The sequence below is a fragment of the Lepisma saccharinum genome, chromosome 6 (assembly GCF_977018435.1).
Source record: "Lepisma saccharinum chromosome 6, izLepSacc3.1, whole genome shotgun sequence".
NCBI lineage: Eukaryota > Metazoa > Arthropoda > Insecta > Zygentoma > Lepismatidae > Lepisma > Lepisma saccharinum.
In genome coordinates this window covers 87,947,625-87,969,426 of record NC_139234.1, presented here as the reverse complement: position 1 = coordinate 87,969,426, position 21,802 = coordinate 87,947,625, and the positions used below count along the sequence as shown (strand labels likewise).

General features: G+C 36.7%; 2 protein-coding genes across 2 annotated transcripts in view; one reads left to right on the top strand and one right to left on the bottom strand.

The window, feature by feature from the left end:
- The window catches only part of LOC145989489 (dynein regulatory complex subunit 2-like), a 68,035-nt gene extending 60,556 nt beyond the window's left edge, over nucleotides 1–7,479 (bottom strand). The window contains exon 1 of the mRNA XM_083124838.1: nucleotides 7,422–7,479. The gene's annotated coding sequence lies outside the window, so the exon portion shown is untranslated. The remainder of the gene's footprint in view (nucleotides 1–7,421) is intronic.
- Nucleotides 7,480–7,597: 118 nt separating this feature from the next.
- The window catches only part of LOC145988926 (switch-associated protein 70-like), an 89,007-nt gene continuing 74,802 nt past the window's right edge, over nucleotides 7,598–21,802 (top strand). The window contains exons 1-2 of the mRNA XM_083124225.1: nucleotides 7,598–7,696; nucleotides 20,354–20,473. Coding sequence (XP_082980351.1) covers nucleotides 7,598–7,696; nucleotides 20,354–20,473 — 219 coding nt within the window. The remainder of the gene's footprint in view (nucleotides 7,697–20,353; nucleotides 20,474–21,802) is intronic.

Sequence of the window (21,802 nt, the reverse complement as noted above, 5' to 3'; positions counted from 1 at the left end):
CCTCGTAGATTCTACATTACCTTGCTTACCCCACTGCACAGTGAGCCAGAATTCTGAATTGGTGAATAGAGATACTTTAGGCTGTCAGTATTTCTAATAAAATAATATAATACATAAAAAAACATAAAATTATTCAAATCCTGTAGTTATTCACATTATAGCAATGCAAAATAATAAAGTAACATGGTGTGTACAAAGTGCTTATATACTGGAAAAAAACCTGTAGTTTGCAACATCACATAAAATCAGTTAAATCCTGTGCTTGTTGACATGGAAACACTACCAAATGGAGCCACGGTTGTCCAGTCGGCAGTGTCTGACTGCCAAGCGGGAACTCGGGTTCGATTCTCGGGGTGGGTGATCTATGGTTGGATTTTTTTCTGGCCTAGTTCCTGCATAAAAGCAGCTCGGGTTTATACAGCATGTAATAAATCTGTACCCAGAGGCAACCGAGGAGGGAGGGGGAGGAGTCTGCATGGTTCTGATCGCTTTGCCTCCACAAATGAAAGATCATGAATATGTGGAGCCTCCACATTCGTGTGGGTTGAACTTAACATGGAAAAAGGTAGGAAAATTTTAATTGGCTCGTATTATCAACCAGACAAAAACTCTCCCGTGCAAATTCTAGAAGCCTGCAGGGATTCAGTCTTGTCAGCCATAATGTGTGGTGACACAATGCTTTTTGGTGACTTTAACCTTTCCATCGATTGGAACACTCCCACGTCTGGTACTGCAAACTGCCCGGCTGACCAATGGTTCATGGACACATTCGTGAATGGCATTGGTTTGAAGCAATTTAACATGCATAAGACACGCGGTGATAGCAACTTAGACTACGTCCTGGCAACACTGCCTGATCCAGAAATAACCCCGGAAAGAAACATTTTATCATCAGACCACTACTCGCTAGATGTCCTTGTGTACCTGCCCCCCGTGAAGAAGAGAAAGTCTAGACCGGAAGAGCAGCCTTATCGCCTGTGGTGGAATGCACCCTGGGAGGACATTCACCGAGCTCTTCATTTCTACCCTTGGTGTCTGGTGCAGGATGATGAAGTCAAGAAATCAGTGGAGATGTTTGTGGACGTACTGCACGCTGTGATTAATGACTTTGTGCCGACCAGGAAACCAAAATCTACAAAATATCCGGTGTGGTTTGACAATGAAGTTCTCCTGGTGTTAAAAAACAAAAATGAAGCCTGGAATCTGTGGAAACATAGCGCCAATGTACATACACACCAAACCTTCTGTAGCATCAGATATTTACTTACGAAGAAATACAAGGACTACATAGACAACGTAACAGCACAGTGTCTTACCAATCCAAAGAAATTCTTTACATTGCTAAATTCAAGAAAGCAAAAATCACGCATCCCCATGGAAATCAAGTACAAATCGGAAACAGCCTGTGGAGATAAAAGAGTGCACTTATTCAACAATTTCTTTCATGAAAACTTCACCTCGCATGCTACAACCAACCTACTCCCCGACGTGCAGTCGGTCTGTTCACACTTTCTATCCACTATCAAAACCTCTTCTCAAGAAGTAAAATCTCTCATTACCTATACACTGCTCTTTAGGACCAGATGAAATTCCCACGATTTTCTTCCGTAACACTGCCGACTTCATGGCTCATCCTCTCTCTCTCTTGCTAAATAGGTGCTTCTCTGAAGGCATGTTTCCTCAGATGTTCAAGAAAGCCAACATTGTACCCATTCACAAATCTGTCACCTCTGTCTATAATCTGTGAAAAATTCATTAAGGACAGATTATTCAGATTTTCATCTCCGCATATCAGTACTGCCCAACACGGTTTTCTTGCAGGTAGCTCTTGCTTGACTAATCTTTCAGTTCTCCTTTCACATGCCACTAGGGCTATTTCCAAAAATTCCCAGCTAGATGTGAAATACTTGGATATTTCAAAAGCCTTTGACAAAATAAACTATGCTCTTCTTATTCACAAATTACGAACTAGATTTAACATACATGGCATATTTCTCTCCTTAATCCAGGATTATCTACACTCACGTACACAGCGTGTCACTCTTTCAGGCGTCTCTTCTGATTTTCTTCCTGTCTTGTCTGGGGTGCCACAAGGGAGCATCTTGGGCCCTCTCTTGTTCATCCTATACATGGACGATCTCCCTCAAAGACCATCCTCACTTCCTGTCAATATACTCATGTTTGCTGACGACTGTAAACTTTTCAATGAAATCTCAACCACACAAGATGTTGTCTGTGATTCTCCAGAATGCTCTTTCCGAACTAGTCACATGGTGTAAGCAGTGTAATCTACAACTTAACCCACAGAAATGTTCCTCCCTCACAGTTTCTTTAAAAAAGAACAAAATACAGTCTCATTATGTTCTTGAAAACAATTATATTACTACAGTTGTGACCCAAAAAGATCTAGGTGTTATCATAGATGAAACACTGAACTTTAAGGAACACATCGCAGCTACAACTAAAAGTGGAATGCGCCTCTTAGGCCTCCTCTACAGATTCACTGAAATTGATACTCCAACTTCTCTTAGCCTATTTTTCAAGTCATTCATTTCTCCGATTCTTGAATACTGCTCTCCAGTCTGGGCCATGTCTTCCAATACAAATCTTTCTAGCATGGATTCCGTCCTCAGCTTCTTTACCGCCATTGTTCGTCATAGAATTCCTTCTCTGCGACATCTTCAGAAACCTAACATCCTGACTACTTTGAACATCCAGTTACTGCAGACCCGACGCGACATGGCCAATATGAAATTGTTCTATAAAATCATCAATGGAAAATTAAGATCTGAATTTCTGCGTACAGAATTCAACTTCAGAGTTCCCTCTCGATCGACCCGAAACACTGAATTGTTCCACAACTGTACCATTAGGTTTTCCCTTATACAGGGTGCTCTATTCCACAGGCTGCCCCAGTTCTATAATAAACTACCCACAAACATAGACATTTTTGCCCCTGAAAGTATTTTCCAATCTTGCCTAAAAATGAATATGTAAATCTTTGTTTGTTTCCTTGTTTATGTCTTATGTTTATATTTAACCTTTCTTGTTTTTACCTAAAACTATCTTGACTTGTTCTTGTTATTTGTTAGAGTTTTCAGTGTAAAATAGCCTTAAAAGTGCTGTATCTGAAACTTGGAATAAATAAATAAATAAATATTCCTTCATGGCACGGTGCAGTGGGCACGATGATTTTCACCTACCTTGCACTACGAATTACATTTTACTACAGTGCACTGTGTTCATATACTGACTGAGATAAACTTTAACCTTCACTTTCATTGTTAATAGTGGATAGATCTTCCATTGGTCAGGCAGATTGTTGGGGTTCATCTGACACACTATGATGTTGAGCAAGCGAGTGACGTCTTCTTAGAGCATAGCTACATGACTTCTTATCAGGCAATGGCCACAGTGGATCAGACGAGATGAGCAGAGGATGTATAAGATCTTCATTGGTAGAAATTCGGGAGCTTACGCGGGAAAGTCGCTCATTTAAACTGTGAACATTAATACGGTGACCTGACGATTGTCTTTACAAAATAGTTGCATCGTTTGATTAATACATTGTTGATGCCTGTGATTTTCATTGACTTTTTTAGGATCCTGAAAGAATTAGTGTGTTGTCTTGCCATCATTAGAGGTGCCACTACCATCTTAGCAAGCGTTTGAATTTCTCCTGGACGTTCGGTTCTTAGAGCTTTCGTTTTTACTCTGTCTTCTCCACGAGCTTGCCCCTCTTCAATTTGATTCGATACGACATGCCAAGGTAAAAGTCAAGAATCAAATCCATGCACATAGGATGAGTATCTGCCACCCTTTAAGTGATCTTGTCAAATTTATTTCCATTTATGTCGGCCAAGCGCCACAAATGTAACCCCCCCTGAACAGATGATGTACCGCTCACTTTGTTACAAACTAAGGTGTGAAAAAACTGTCAGATCTTCCCAAATACCAGATGAGAGGTGTGTAGGACTGAGATGCTATCTGTCTCCATTATATTCAGAATCTGCTCGGGTTACCAGTGGCGTGCGGTGACATTTAAACTAGGGTACGCAACATGGGCCAACCGAAATGGATTATGCGGGACAGAACCCCCCCCCCCCTCCCCTGGCCATCATGTTATTCAGAAAATAACTTCTTTCTAAAATTTTATAATGGGAAATTTCTCATCCTTGTGTCAATATCCAAATGTAACGAGGTAAAATATATGTATGATATTTTATATTCACAAATATATCCTGATAGTAGCTACGTAGAGTCCAACAATTCAACTTCGATTATTTCCTTCATGCAGTGCGATGAACATTGAACGGGAAGGAAATGGCATAATCATTTTCCGTCCTTTCAAATTTCATGTAATAAATTTGATAAATCTTAGTATCCTCTACTATTTCAGAACACCTTTCGCAGAGGAAACCAACAAATAAGGTCAACAATAAAGTTTCACTGTTTTTATACTCAGTCAATCACTCTGTAGAGATATTTTTTCTTCTTCTCAAAAATCAAAATGCCTAATATACTGCTTACCATCCTTCACAACTCCTGCCTGAAACAATTTTTCCAAATCAGGAACAGACCTTCCATTTCGGATTGTTTACACTTTTTTCGTAAATTCCGAAAATCCCTTCTCCAGTATGTCATCAATAACTCCCGGTCCCCCTATTTTATCACTTCACAGCACCGACAAACAATAGAGATCCTGTAATGTAAATAATATAAACGAAACACTCACTGCAAATTTCACACGACAGAAGAAAGCAAAAGTCAACCTCTCATGGTACGTTGTGTCTGGTCCCGCTATGCCCGAAAACCACGCGTTCTTGTGGACGAATGAATCGGAGTTGCAAGTCGACAAAGTATTTTGTAGAAGGGAGATAATTAAGGACAAGTAGAAAATACATCAGCATACATTCCAGAACACTTCAAAAGCTAAACTACCGTACATCACTTTGCAATGTCTGGCGGGAGGGAGGAGGGCTCATTCGAATCCCATTGTAAGCATTGTGTTTTATTATGTTTTTCTTTTATCATTCATTCATATTGTCGGGTCAACAATCAACACCCATGCTATGGAACTCAAAGGAAATGTTGATCCCGAAAGGAGATAAAGAGATACTTTCATACTCTGAGAATTGTGCGAAACTTGCAAATTGTTCACATATTTTCCCCTCGACGCAGTGACAGTCCATTCTGGTCCTCACCTCCCTATATGCAAAAAAAAACAAAAAAACTTGCTAGTGTAACTTTAACCTCATATAAATATTTTATATGTGATAGTTTACGCATATATTAAATATGATTTTCCCCCACTACATATTCTTGCCCTCCTCTCTGATTCCTGTATCACTTTTTATAATGTATTTTTATTGCAACCCAACAGTGATCTATCTACGCGTGGCTGCTAAATGCTAGTAAGCTAAGCATTCCAGAAAAAAATATATGTTGACTACTGTCAACACTGCATACGCTGTCAAAATAGTGGGTACCCTTGATGCTTAGAACCCGGAAAGAAGTGAGAGAGAGGGTAAACGCGGGCAGACCCAAACACGTGGTCGGGGCTGATATGAGCCAATGGGGTTACCTTCCGAATTTGTAGGGTACCAAGCAGAAGAAACAGCATCTTTCTGCGGAAATCGGCAGGAACGCGGATCGGGTGGGTGCCGAAGTCACAATCGGGATCATTCGGGACTGTCTTCAGGAAGGCAGCAGCGTGTTCGTGCGGAAATCGGAATTTCTTGCAGTGGAAGTGCTTTCGGAGCGATAATTGTTGAATCTTCATGTTCGGGGAAGACGAAAAAATGTTTATTTTTTCTTACTGTGTTATGGGTACGCAGTGCGTACCTTGCGTACCCCGAATGCAAGCCGCTGCGGGTTACATTAAATACTACTTTCTAATGCACTTCTATTTCAATGGAGGTTTATTTGCCGGTATGAAATCATAAGCAACTGACATTTTTTTACATTTCGTAACTGAGAATAGGCATGAGTTGGCAGCCATATTTTGTACCAGTTCGGTAAATCGGAAACATATTAAAGTCGGATATTTTGTGTTTCGCATGGTTCATACTTACCAATTGTGTATTGAGGAACATAGTTCAAGGTGCCATTATGTTTTTTACAAGAAAACAAACACAATATTTTACATACAGAGTGATTTTCTTGATTCCTTTCTTCGCTTCAGTAACACACATTATGGCGGCCACATCTTGACTCACGTTGTAGGTATGTAGTGTTTCTTCTTTACCGAAAAATACCTACTATTGTGTTCGTCACCGGTTGAAATTGTACATTATGCATGGGTAGCTGACAGATAGCCCCACGAACCATTTACGGATAGCCCCACGAACCATTATGCACGGTAGCTGATAGATAGCTCCACGAACCATTCACGGATAGCCCCACGAACCATTCACAGATAGCCCCATGAACCATTTTCGATAAGGTTAGGTTAGGCAAGCATAGTGAAAAAAAAGGGCTTACGTCATCAAACGTACGCAGCATGCCGTTCACGTAGCGAAAGCAATTGAAGGGCCAGGGGGAAAAACGATGAATGTCGACTTTTCGCAAATTTTGAGATCGCAGCACCATCTGATAGTTCAGAAGCTGTACTATAAGATTGTAAAAGACCTTGGGGGGAAAACGGTGACAAGTGCCTGTAAAACGCATTCAAACGTACGGGACAAGGGGGAATAACATTGAATAGCAAAACTTGTTTTTCATTTCCTGGCAAATCGTCTCGAATGAACATTCATCGTTTTTCCCCCTGACCCTTCAATTGCAATTGTGCGTCGGTGAGATATTTCTCTTGAAAAATACATGATTTCCGGGTCAAATATATTCCACGATGAAAGAAAATACCTCGACGAACGTTGGAAAGCTTGCAGAAACTCATTTCTGTAAAAATGAAGAAATGTGTTTCCGATATATCGAACTGTTACCTTCAGGAAGTACATACCTTGACGATATTTAGAATATATTTAACAGAAGCCCACACAGATAGGGATCTGAGAATTCAAGACCAGTCTCAATGGTTGAAACGGTGTGCCAAACGTCTGTGAAATGGCATTTGGCAAATGTATTAGTTTTGCCCACCTTAAATCCTCATTTACGTTAACATCTGGATGGAACTATTTGGGTTCTGAGGTAGCCCCATCATTGTTCTACGAGGAACTAGTAGTTTAAAGGCTCTGCTTTCAAGTAGGAATTTCTATTTTTGTCCCCATTTTAAGAATTCTAGCCCACTGTGCACTGTGATCATTTTTCTCGAATTCACACAGCAGCGCAACATCAAACATTCCGAAAAATTATTACAAATTTGAGAAGAAAAAAAGTTTATCGAAAATATTAGCATTGTTTAGACAAATAGCTAATCGAATGACTGAAAATCACAAACTCGTTACTTAAATAAAATAACTTACGTTTCAGGTTTATTCCAGAGTTACGGCGTGTGGTACCGCGACGAGTTTTGTATTCTCGTTGTCATGACAACGATAATTATTAATTCGATAAATATAGCATCGATAATCTGTGGCATCGATGTTGAGTTGTATCGAAATACATCGAAAGTCGAAGTTCGATATTGTTTAATTCGACTATGGCTGTTTTATTGAAGAATGTGGAAAATAGCATCTGGCACGCATTTAATTCTTTAGCTATAGATAAAAATGGAACAGTGCAAAAGTCCAAGCTAAAGGTGAAAAACTCTAGTATTCTGAATGTTTTAAATGTGTTCTAGTTTGTATTCATTCGTTACTTTTCTAAAATCTTATAAAATCTTCACGGGTGTATCCGTTCGTGAGTCATTTGGGGAATGTCAGTAGGTCATTGCATGCTAAAAATAAATATTTATGATGTTCAGAATAAGAATACTTGACATTTCCGTGAAGGGAAATATGATGCCAGATAAGAAATAAATACGTGATACTAGAGAATCAAACTAGAAATAACTTCTGCAGTTTGTTACATTTAATTTTCGAAACTTTCGAAATAAATGCTCCAAGTATCACAATGCAAGGACACTTGTAGCTTTCTCAAAAGAAACCTTTGTAGCAAATTATTGCCGAAAATTAAATTATTTTTAATAAACTTCCTATGTTTGTGCTGCTTTCAAACACTAAAAGTAAATGGAATTGTATAAGTCGAATTTTTTTAGATCCTGCAATTTCTTCGAGAGATCAGCAACATTATATTGAACTTCAAAAATATTTGAAATGTCCGACTAAATGTTAGCTGTTGCAATTTCGTCTCATCTTAAGTTTAAATTTTACCTACTGTACAGTCAGAAGATAACACCCTAAAATTACTATAATTTGTATTCATTTTGGACGAAGAAGCCAGGGGTACTAGTTTACTATCCTTCGGACACATTTATTTACTTTTACAGAAGAAACTACTTACTGTAATAAGTTCCTGTAGCATTGTCGAACATCGGGAAGGTGTTTTGTGTGATGTGGGAATGTTTCATAGCTGAAATTGATGTTGTTTGTTGAAAATTAATTCTCCGACGGAGAATAGCTAGCCCCACGAACCATTGGCGCGTGGATAGGTTAGTTCTGTTAGGTTAGGAAACATAGTTAAAATTTGGTGTCGTGTTAGTATCAGTATCTAGAAATTGGAAATAATTGCGAACCATTGGCGCTAGCCCCGCGAACCATTGGTGCTAGCCCCACAAACCATTGGCGCTAGCCTCACGAACCATTGGCACGTGGTTAGGTTAGTTCTGTTAGGTTAAAAAACATAGTTAAAATTTCATCAAAACAACGTTGATACACCTTCAGGAATGTTCCGCGAAGCAGATACGTAAGTACGAATGTCAAAAATTGACGAAACGAAAAAATTAGAGGTGTCCGAAGGATAGTAAATTTTTACCGAAGCCAGGTAATGGTAAAAATCAAAATACAGTACAGAATAAAAAGTTGTTTTATACTATTGTATCGTAACCCTTCGTCGGTCGCATTTGGGAAAGTATGATGATCGGTTGCATTGTATCTGTGATGTAGAAGTATGGTTTTACTGATATATTCATAATTAGTTTTAAATTTTCACTAACTTTTTTTTAGTCCTATATGTAATGATTCTTAATCACCTTAAAAACAGTTCTTTAGCACTAGATATGATATTATTGTCATCTCAAAAATATTTATTTGTATGTGTCACTCTGCCATTCATCGCAATTGCCATCACATTCCAGTTCAGTCTCCAAATTGTTTTGGAGCGAATTGACAAGGGGCGATTTTACAATACCGGACCCTTCTCCAATTTCGTTCATATTTCGCATACTCACTAAATTAGGGCTCCTAATCACAAATCTGAAGTTAAAATTTGGCGCTCACGGGTCAAACTTGCAAAATAAGAGGGTCAGTCATCGCAACCGACAATGCACAATTGCTCGTTATTTATCGCAAGATTTTCCGTTTCGAATACTTAAAGAACGAAATATATATATTCCTGATATTACTACGACCCTAAAATTTAACTATGTTTCCTAACCTAACCTAACCACATGTGAATTGTTCGTGGGGCTAGCGCCAATGGTTCGTGGGGCTAACACCAATGGTTCGTGGGGCTAGCATCAATGGTTCGCAATTATTTTGCAATTTCTAAATCCTGATACTACCACGACACGAAATTTGAACTATGTTTCCTAACCTAACCTAGCCTAACCTTACCACGCCTCAATGATTCGTGGGACCAGCGTCAATGGTTCGCAATTATTTTGCAATTTCTAGACATTTCCGACAAATTTTAACTTGAGGTTCGTTATTAGCAGGCGGGTCATTCCATATCAATTCAACCAAAAAAAAAGAGGTTTGGGAACCCACCATCTCAGATTTTTATGAAACTTGGTACATTCAATCCTTCCATGGTGGTAAGAAACCACATAAAATTTTTCGCCTCTAACTCATCTCGTTTCAGAATTATGGCCTCTCAAACTTTCAGCCAACTCTCGTTTTCCTTCATTTCCGAAGCCCTCATTGAAACCTGCAGTGCTTTACAAAAAAAATTCTATCTCGCTCACACATGATTCAATCCTTTTGAAATTTCACAACAATATTAACCAAACAATAGGCATTTCAGAAAAAAATATGACATCACATGATATCAATATTTTAGTAAAACAAAAAATTAATAAAAAAAATATTAGCAGGATTTTCTTGCCGAAAACATGCCTTGCTAAAATTTCAATTATCATTAAAAGGGAATGAATTAATACCAGCATAAGTATTTTTAAAATTAACCTGGATATGTATTCTAACTTACCCAGCAATAAAACTTATGGTTATTTTATTTCTTCTATAAATATAATATACTTATGTCTGATATTTGGATGAAATGGCTTCCGGAGTATTAAAATATTTTGGTTAACTCAAAATCAATCAAATAATGTGTTATAAATCAATCAGTGAAGCAAACTCGAAATTCTACACTTTTGTTTATTCTTTGAGCATTGTCGTCTTATTATTTCCTTGCTTATTTATAAAATAATTTATCCATATATAAGCAAAATATATATGGTTCAAAAAAATCTTTGTTTAATGTTGTGTTCTTTGTAAGCAGCAGTTTGATGATATGTCAACATTACCTGAGACAGAATAGCAATGAAGATGACAATAATGATAATAATAATAATAATTTATATTATTTTATTAATATGAAATCATCATTGAACAACATCAGTTATTATGGTATCTCCTCCTGCTTCAACATTTGGTGTTTGATGATTTATCCATATAGATATTCAAATGTGATTGACCAAAACACAGGTTTAAAAATTACTGAATATTCCATATATTGCCTATATATATTTTTTACCTTTCCATATATGTGCATGCAACATATACAAAAATTTACTTTGTGACACAAGTTGTATACTTTGACACAGATTATCTTGTCCATTGAACTTAGAACCTTTTGCCATCCAGATGTTGTTTCTGGTGGATCAACAACAGCCAGCACATGGGGAATTGGTACTGCACATATATATCTTCATGTCTTGGCCAATAGAATGATGGGGAAGGAGCATGGGGGTGAAGAAACTTTACAACAACATCTCCTTGATCTTCATCCACTTGAGATACCATTCCAAAATACCACAACTGACCATGTTTACAAGCAATGTAACATCCAGGAAAGAGTTCATGTACGGTTACAATAAAAGATTGAATCCAATATTTTACAATCCAAGATGAGGCCCAAGGTTACCACTGGACTTCTGAGTCATGTACTGTACATCCTGTGGTAGTCTATTGTAAGAACTCTGTTGAGGAAAAGATTGTTTCCTCACACTGCATCATATATAATGACCTGAAGCATGATGTGAACATAGTTTACAAAATTCAAGGAATAGTCGTGAGATTTCTGAAAGAAAATTTTTCACATATCAAGAAAATACACTTTTTTTCGTGACAGGAGTGCTGCTCAATACAAAAACAAATATAACTTTCTCAACTTGTGTCTGCATGAAGAGGACTTCCAGCAAGAGGCACAATGGTCATTCTTTGCAACAAGCCATGGAAAATCAGAATGTAATGGGATTGGCGGAACAGCAAAATGCTTGGCACGAAAAGAGAGACAGATCACAACAACAGGGGATTTTTACAATTTCTGTGTGGAAAAAATTACAAATATTGCATTTCACTTTATTGAGAAAGGTGAAGTTGATTCAACCCATTTGACACTTCAAAACCGGTTTACAGATGTACAAACAGTTCCAGGCACTAGAAGTTTCCACAATTTCAGACCTCTGGATTCTGCAGGCACCATTGTGGCTAGAAGAATCAGTCAAGATGAGACCCCATCTCTCACGTACAGTCTGAAAAACTGCCAATCTTTTATTGTCACTGTACATGAACTCTTTCCTGGATGTTACATTGCTTGTAAGTATGATCAGTTGTGGTATTTTGCAATGGTATCTCAAGTGCATGAAGATCAAGGAGATGTTGTTGTAAAGTTTCTTCACCCCCATGCTCCTTTCCCATCATTCTATTGGCCAAGGCATGAAGATATATGTGCAGTACCAATTCCCCATGTGCTGGCTGTTGTTGATCCACCAGAAACAACATCTGGATGGCAAAAGGTTCTAAGTTCAATGGACAAGATAATCTGTGTCAAAGTATACAACTTGTGTCACAAAGTAAATTTTTGTATATGTTGCATGCACATATATGGAAAGGTAAAAAATATATATAGGCAATATATGGAATATTCAGTAATTTTTAAACCTGTGTTTTGGTCAATCACATTTGAATATCTATATGGATAAATCATCAAACACCAAATGTTGAAGCAGGAGGAGATACCATAATAACTGATATTGTTCAATGATGATTTCATATTAATAAAATAATATAAATTATTATTATTATTATCATTATTGTCATCTTCATTGCTATTCTGTCTCAGGTAATGTTGACATATCATCAAACTGCTGCTTACAAAGAACACAACATTAAACAAAGATTTTTTTGAACCATATATATTTTGCTTATATATGGATAAATTATTTTATAAATAAGCAAGGAAATAATAAGACGACAATGCTCAAAGAATAAACAAAAGTGTAGAATTTCGAGTTTGCTTCACTGATTGATTTATAACACATTATTTGATTGATTTTGAGTTAACCAAAATATTTTAATACTCCGGAAGCCATTTCATCCAAATATCAGACATAAGTATATTATATTTATAGAAGAAATAAAATAACCATAAGTTTTATTGCTGGGTAAGTTAGAATACATATCCAGGTTAATTTTAAAAATACTTATGCTGGTATTAATTCATTCCCTTTTAATGATAATTGAAATTTTAGCAAGGCATGTTTTCGGCAAGAAAATCCTGCTAATATTTTTTTTATTAATTTTTTGTTTTACTAAAATATTGATATCATGTGATGTCATATTTTTTTCTGAAATGCCTATTGTTTGGTTAATATTGTTGTGAAATTTCAAAAGGATTGAATCATGTGTGAGCGAGATAGAATTTTTTTTGTAAAGCACTGCAGGTTTCAATGAGGGCTTCGGAAATGAAGGAAAACGAGAGTTGGCTGAAAGTTTGAGAGGCCATAATTCTGAAACGAGATGAGTTAGAGGCGAAAAATTTTATGTGGTTTCTTACCACCATGGAAGGATTGAATGTACCAAGTTTCATAAAAATCTGAGATGGTGGGTTCCCTGGCCTGGTTGAACTGACGTGGAATGACCCAGGCCTCAATTAGTAAGTATGCCAAATATGAAGAAAATGAGAGAGGAAATGGCTTTTTCCAAAGCAAAACTTACAGAAAAATGGACATTACTTCCTTCCTTCAAAACACACCATCTTCCTCACATGAACAACTGACGAACTGAAGGTCTCACTTATCGCACAACACTTTATCAACCTCCTTGTGTACTGAACGCAAAGTAGCGAATAACAGGTCTCACTTATCGCACAACACTTTAGCAACCTTCTGAATGTAACGTAACGAGTTGCGAACATCCCTTGTTCACATGAGAAAAAATGGCTTCTTTGTTGTTTATGTATCGATAATCACCGTGGTAATTCACAACGCTATTTTACAACTTCTACACGTTAATTTACAATTTCTACACGTGACCACCAAATCTTAACTGCAGATACGTGATCAGGACTCCATAATTAGTGAGTATTAGAATTATTAACGAAATTATGCCTTTTTTTGGTGTTGTAAAATCACAACCTTCTACACGTTATTTTGAAAGTTCCACATGAGAGCGCCAAATTTTAACTGCAGATTCGTGATTTGGAGTCCTAAATTAGTCAGTATGCGAAATATGGACGAAATTGGAGAAGGGTCCGGTATTGTAAAATCATACCATTGACAATATAGAGAAAGTCTCCAATTTTGTTAAAGTAGAAAGTGAATTACAGACTTTCTCTATATAGTCAATTCTTACCCCTCCTAATCACGAATCTGTTGTAAAAAAACTGGGGGTCACGTCTGGAAATTTGAAAAAAAGCAGATTGAATTTTTTCCATGTAGGTGTATATACATAGTTTTACGAACAAAATGTCATAACTTTTACGAACGAAATGTTATAACTATGCTTGCCTAACCTAACTGAACCTAACCTTCCGTGAATGGTTTGTCAGCCAATGATCACTTTCAATAAGGAATTCCTAGTTTTGTAACCGACAAACAATGTTTCATGGAACACACCATTTTTCCTGAAATCAGCGGTGGAGTAGCCTATATGCATAGTTTTATGAACGAAATATTATAACTATGCTTGCCTAACCTAACTAAACCTAATAGTTTTTCTTGTATGTACGCATTGCTTGCATGATAGAATTATTTTCCTAAAAAAAAAAAAAGGTAAAGTGTTCCCCTGTGCATAGCACCACGCCATGAAGGCGTATAGGGGGTGTGGGGTAACGTTCCTGGGATTCATAATTTTAAAAAATCTGAAATAAAAATAAAACAGACTGCTTTTTTCACAGTTAAGTTGCTATATTACAACAATGTAACATTGACAACATCCATTATATAACAGATTCTTTTTGTTTAAAAAATTACTAACCATTGTTATAACTGTATCTTTAGTCAAAATGAAAATAAATGTCTGATGAAAGGAGCGTGTGTTCTCCTGAAACCTTAGTAGAATGCATTTAGGGACTTTATTTTAATACTAAGGGAACCAAACCTAACCTGCCTAACCTAACCATGAAAGCGTATATTGAACAAAACCTTAAGTAATCGCTAAAACTCCGCAGTATGTGTTAACTGACGTACATCGAAATCGAACCATGTGAAAATTGCATTATTAAAAATACACTCAAAACAATAAAGCATAAGGTAACAGTTCGATATATCGGAAACACAATTGCAATTGCTTTCGCTACGTGAACGGCATGCTGCGTACGTTTGATGACGTAAGCCCTTTTTTTTCACTATGCTTGCCTAACCTAACCTTATCAAAAATGGTTCATGGGGCTATCTGTGAATGGTTCGTGGGGCTATCCGTGAATGGTTCGTGGAGCTATCTATCAGCTACCGTGCATAATGGTTCGTGGGAGCTATCTGTCAGCTACCCATGCATAATGTACAATTTCAACCGGTGACGAACACAATAGTAGGTATTTTTCGGTAAAGAAGAAACACTACATACCTACAAGATATTATCAGTCAACAAGCGACAATAAATATTGTAGAAGCATGGGTATCACTTTCAATAAGCATTTCCTAGTTTTGTAGCACGTAAACAACGAACAATGTTTCTTCACTACCGAACATGCCATTTTTCCTGAAATCAACGGTGAAGCACTGTTGCCAAACTTACCTGTAATTGAAGCTAACCTCAATCACTTTTCACGACCAATGCTCTGAACAGTGTGGCAATGCTGTAGACAGCGCAACGAATTTTGAACGTCATTTGTTCTTACATGAAAGATGGTGCCTGTGTTTCTTTATGGAGAATTGTCACGGTAAATAACGTTATTTTATAACTTCTACATGTAAATGTACAATTTTAACACACGACCCCCAAATCTTAACTCCAGATACGTTACCAGGAGTGCATAAGAAGTAGGAAGTGAATTACAGACTTTCTCTATATTGTCAATTCTTACCATTGTTTTCTCTTAGGCCTACATCTGCATTATCACAATCACCAACAGATCATTATCACTGATGATATTGTATTCATTGTAGTCGTCATCACTGCAGAGCATGGAAGGAGATAATTCAGCATTTTACCAGATCCTAACTGTGGTCATCTGTATTCAGACAAAGAGGAAAGAAGCTTCTGAAAAGCTTAGGACCACACACCTAATCATGTCCAAGAAAATGAACAATTTTAGTTGCATGTATCTCAATAGGGTTAGTTCCTAACAACAGCTATTTACACTTGATATAAAAGAAGGGGGAAGTGAACCAATGATATGAGAAATGGTAAAAAACGTATTCAAAATGAAGTGTCAATATCAGATTTTGTCTCGGCCTACATGTCAAATATCAACAATAATAAATTTTATTGGACTTACAGCTTACATGTATGTGGCTGGTTACACCCAGCTACATGTCAAATATTTGCATATCTTGTATCGTTGCCTTGTGGTACTTCTGTGCATATAACGGAGATATCCGAGTTTCATGTTGTTACATTACGGTTTAGCCACGTACAACCACAGTAACAATCTAATAATGAATCAGTAGCGAATATACTGCCCTGCTCACAGTTGCAAACTATTACATGTGTATCCGGTGCATAGATAAACACAGTCGTCGGAGAGCTTGTAATACTACTACTTATATCCCTTTATTTTCAACCATTTTTGTCACTTACCTCATAATGCCCTGAATATACATTATATTATGTGTTACCTTTGGAATTTTGAGTTCTTTCATTTCTATTTTGTCATCTGTTCAGTGTGTCACAGACAACTAGTATCAGAAGGACTAAGTGGATAGACTAAATTGTAGATGCTAACTTGGTAACTAGATTTGCAAATATTTGACATGTAAGGTGAGACAAAATTCGATATGACTTCCACTTGAATTCTATTTTCTTTCCACCATTTTTCGTATCGTTTGTTTACTCCCTGTTAGGTTACAGAACATGTTTTCTTCATTTTGTTTTATGGTACATAATGTGGCTGATTGTAGCTATGTCATTTTTCCCAGAATATGTATGTTCCTGGTAGCCCTGGAACTCATCGCTTCACGACGGGATATGACGTCACAAATGCTATCAAATGTTGTGTGTGGTTGCCAGTATTCAGATGGCAAAACAGACTTTTTGAATGGCTATAGCGCCGAAATGATGCACCAACGAGAAAAATGTTACTGAGAAAACTTGTTTGTTTCAATGTCCTCTATACGTTTCCGTGCTCCGTGGGCACCATTGAAATGACACCCTGTATAATAAGTGATACTTTGAATGAAATTAAAATTAACCTTGTTTGTCTACTTTCATATGGAATGGCTCCACTTCCTCGCTTTAAACAGAATATTAACTTACCTGGGTTTTTTCCCCATGACCCTTTATCTGTGATCGATTTAAAATAATTTTGGGGGATGTACCATTACGTCACTTTTCATATTTTGGGAAATGAAAACGTAGTAAATAATTACAGAGAAGCTTAGTACTCATATTTTCCGTGAAGGTGTTTTTAGTTTGACCTATTAATTTTGATGGCTGCTAACACCATCGTTGGGTGGAACTTGTTGCTTATTTGCACAGTGGACACCAAAATTAATAGGACAAACTAAAAGCAGCTTCACAGAAAATGTGAGTACTAAACTTTTCTGTAATTAAGTCAGTTTTAATTCACAGAGGATAAGGTTATGATCAGATTGGATTTGGTTTCAACTGAACTTTTACTGTGCTGTGTTTGACTAACAGATGCTTTGGTGATGATGTGGTATTAGTGTTTGATGTGCAGAATGTATTGAAATGCCGCTGTAACGTTACTGTTAGTAAACACTTATTGAAAATATATATTGGAGAAGCCACACAGAATGGTTTATTTAAATTTTAGAAGATTTTTATTGTTTTGAGTGTATTTTTAATAATGAAAAATTGTTGTTAGTGCAATTCTCCTGTAATTTTAAGACACATTTTTCTTGTTCCTAATTGTGATTGTTATGTCTCTAATGGTTATGTTCATAAACTAAGCCAATAATATTTTTATGTTCCATTATTGTCAACCAAACAATGCAAGATGTCAACTACAGGGTTCACTAGTGAATCAGGCAATTTGACAACAGTGTTTTCTATTTTTAGCATGAGCGGGGAAGGGAGATTATACCGCCAAGTGGTGTGACCTTGAATAGAGTTCAGTTTGAAAGGAAGTTGTGGACTGGTGCACAGAGTATATTCGCTGTCAAAAGATTTTATTAGATAAACTATAGCTACGAAATTCGGGATTCATCGAAACAGTAAAGTGCCTTTATCAATATATCCATTCTGATTTTTGCAGTGTGACTTGTAGCCCCATCTTGTTGAAAGAGAAAGTGTTTTTCTTCACTGGAAGACCTTGCACATGAGGAATAAAGAAGTCCTGTAATATGTGTGTAACACTCCTCCTCAAAAAAAGTAAGGACCAATAATGGCGAAGGCTGTAACAGCACACCACGCCATTACTTAAGATCTGTGCAGTGGTTTCTGTACAAGTTGTCGTGAGTGTTGCGCCCCCTTTTTCCTGGACATCTCATTTCCAGATATGGTGACATCGAATGGCCAGCAGGATCACTCAGCTTATCGGTGTGTGATATTTACCTGTGGAGCTACCTTAAGAGTGTGCTGTATTGTGCACCAACACCTTGCACGACACAAGAACTAAAGCTGCGGATACAGGAAGAGATTTCCAGAATTCTGGTCAACGTGTTACGTAGGATCGTGAGTAGTTTTCGCGATCAGCTTGCTGAGTGTGTGTGTTGTAATGGAGGACATCTTGAGGATTTAATATTTAAGTAATATTTTCAGTGTAATGATGTGTTATGTTTTGTTTCTGCGAACAAAATGGTATGTTGTTCCTAATAAGTATGTAACTGTATAGTGGTATCAAATACTTTTAATTTTGTATAATCACTTAAAAATTGCCTGATTCACTGGTGGAACCTGTATAAACACTTCTGGTGAATTCAACCAAAAAAAGACAAAATGATTTTGCTCCATTTAATGATTGGTAAAATATGTCCATTCGTGCCAGAGTAGATTGGTGCCAGTGTGCCCACCTACACTCAGGAGTCATTGCTCATCACGGTATCGCACAATATTCTATATAACTTCCTTATGTGGGTTACTCTGCTTCCACTATTCCAAGTTTTGCAAGATCCGTGTATAAACTGGTTCTTGGGGCAACTGAGCTTCAGATCAATGAGTATTGGGGGTAAGTAGACTGGAACATGGTGCTGATAACATCACCTCCACTATGACCTACTGTTGAATTAAAAATTATGGATTCCCGAGTTTGGACCCTAATTAAAAATTAACCAGTAAACCTATTTAAAAACAAATTAGATCAAAATTTAACTTATTCAATTCTGCATTAAGCTATGGTAACCATTTTTTTCGAGTATGCATTCAATTTTTTGTCGACATGAGAACAAAAAAATGTTGTTTTTTGTTGTTTTTCAAATGACCACTTTGAAATTTTATAATTAAATAACTTGTGGTCCGATCATGATGAAATTAAAGTACCATGCAGTTAGAAAGTTTTTAAACATTCTAAATTTTCATTTATTTTAAATCAGCCAAAAAAAATACACTCTTATCAATTTTGTGAAACAACTTTTCTTAGTATTGGGTAGCATTGCATAGCCCTACCTTTATTTCCCCAAAGTACCTTCAAGGGACGGTGCAATACACGGGGTCTTCTCCCTGGCACAGTGCTTGAGATATCACTCAGACTGTAGGTCCTGTCCTAATTATCCTATCTGAGCATAAAGTTGACTTAAAATAAGTTTTGCAATGCACAGGAATAGCTTTACTTTTTCACTACTCCTGAGAGGGAATGTCTTGAATATCTTGGTCCGTTGTAACTTATGCTGGATTTATTTGCATTATGATGAAACATATTAAACACATTTCCTGCCAGGGTGGTTTCATCAATTCCTTCCTCCTGCACCAAAGTGGTTATTGGACTTTAATAAAACATTGAAACTGACGCCTTTTTCCTTGTAAAAAGTAGAGCAGCCAAATCACTTTTATGCGCAGTCAGTCATGCCTTCTGCGCATCATTGTTATACTCGTGACCGACGGCATGCTAGGAGCAACAAAGTGCAAGCCACGTGGCAAGAGAACGTATTAACTAAGAGCTGAGCCGATACCACTTTGAACCAATACTCTTACCAATACTTGAAAATAGTAAACATTACAAGTTGTACTAAATATTTCTCAGTATTAGCGTGTAAATATTCACCAAGAATTTTGCTTTAGATTAAATTAAATATTAAAAAACATCTTATGCATTCCCAAAATCCAGTTCTTCTCGCAAAATTGGTACAAAATAATATGAAAGTTTGATTTTTGCATAATTTGTAGGATTATTACACTCCGCTTGTTTCGTGACATTTTTGCAAACCTTGTGAAAGACCAAAATGCCAGAAAAGTAACTGTAAATAAATTCCAACTCATACTTTCCAATAGCACTGATATCGGCCAATACCAATACATCAGTATGAGCTCATCCCTAATGTTAACCATTAGAGAATGTTTATCAGTTGAATAGCATTTCAGTTTATTGCTAAAATTTCCAATAATTTTTACAAGCCATAAAAATATTGACATGTGGTAGTAGTAGCTGCACTTGATAATGAGTAGCAATTGTATCAAATATATATCCATAGATAATAGAATTTCAATGTTCATTGTTTTTACATTACTGATAGGTGCTGACAGCTAATATTGGCACCCTTTTGGACCTTCATGGAGTGGAGAAAGGACTGGAGCACTTTAGGAGTACCTCATTCCTCAACTTCGATCACTATATGTACTACATCCAAAAAGAGGTAACTTCATTTTGAACTATTTTTTTTTTATATATATATTCAGTTTATTCTGGACTGGAATTCTATGAATCTAGGGTGAGGATTTTGTTTTTTATCATAAGTACCTGTTTTACTGCTTTCTGGAGTGTCGTTGTACATGCATGTGTCAGAAGGGTCATTCCATAGTGACTAATGTAACAAACTAAGGTTTTTAATATTTAAGGATACATTTAAGCATCCTTACAAGTAATGTGATTAACGTAACATAAAGTAACAGCATTCTTAACATTACAAATTTGAATAAGGAAACTTACATCAACTGTTTAAATCTCTTCATTAAATGTAAAATGTCCTCTGTTATTGGCTATGACTGCAAAACTCATTTTTTTCCCACAAGATCATCGTCCTTACATAAAATCTGGTACCTTGGCAGAGGCCACTTAAAGTGTGAGCCAGCTTTGCTCATAACGGACGCTTCTATTTCATTCTGGACTATGTCAATGGTCACCATCTCCCCTGGATACCTCTTATCATCATTTGACACAACACACCAGTCACCGGGATTTAAAGTATGCATCAGTTTCCTGGCAATAGAACCATTACTACTTGCATTGTCCACTTCTAATTGTTCTGTGGCAAGTGATATGATCCCACTGATTGGTATTTGGTTCCCCTTTTGCAATACAAGGATACCACTGCCTTTACACAGCAGGCTTGTTGAATTACAGTAAGAGGTGGATATTTTTTAAAAAAATCTTCTAAAGTCTCAACTTGAGGCACATATGATAACATGTATTCAAATTTGCTTTGCTCAACATAAAGATGTTGTAGGGCCTATCTACTTAAGCTATATTAGCCAAGTTGATGTGGTTATGTTAGTCACATAACACATACATTGGAGCAATGTTTCCCACTATAGTTTATGAGGTCATTTATTGTTTATACTGGGTGATTTTTTTAACCTGAATCATTTGAATATCTTGAAAAAAAATCATCCTACAAAAAAATGTTCCATATAAAAAGTTGATAGTTTGGAGGGGGAAGTTTAGTGGTGCAACAAAAGAACACCCCCTCCCCCTCTTGTAGGTGGGGCAGGGGGCAACTTTGAAATTTCAAATAGAAACCCCTATTTTTTATTACAGATTTGGATTTTACGGAAAAAAATACATAAGTTTTGTCTGAAACATTTTTTTCGATTTGTGATAGATGGCGCTATAATCCACAAATTTTCATTTTGATTTTTTTAACCTGAATCATTTGAATATCTTAAAGAAAAATCATCCTACAAAAAAAATGTTCTAAATAAAAAGTTAATAGTTTGGAGGGGGAAGTTTAGTGGTGCAACAAAAG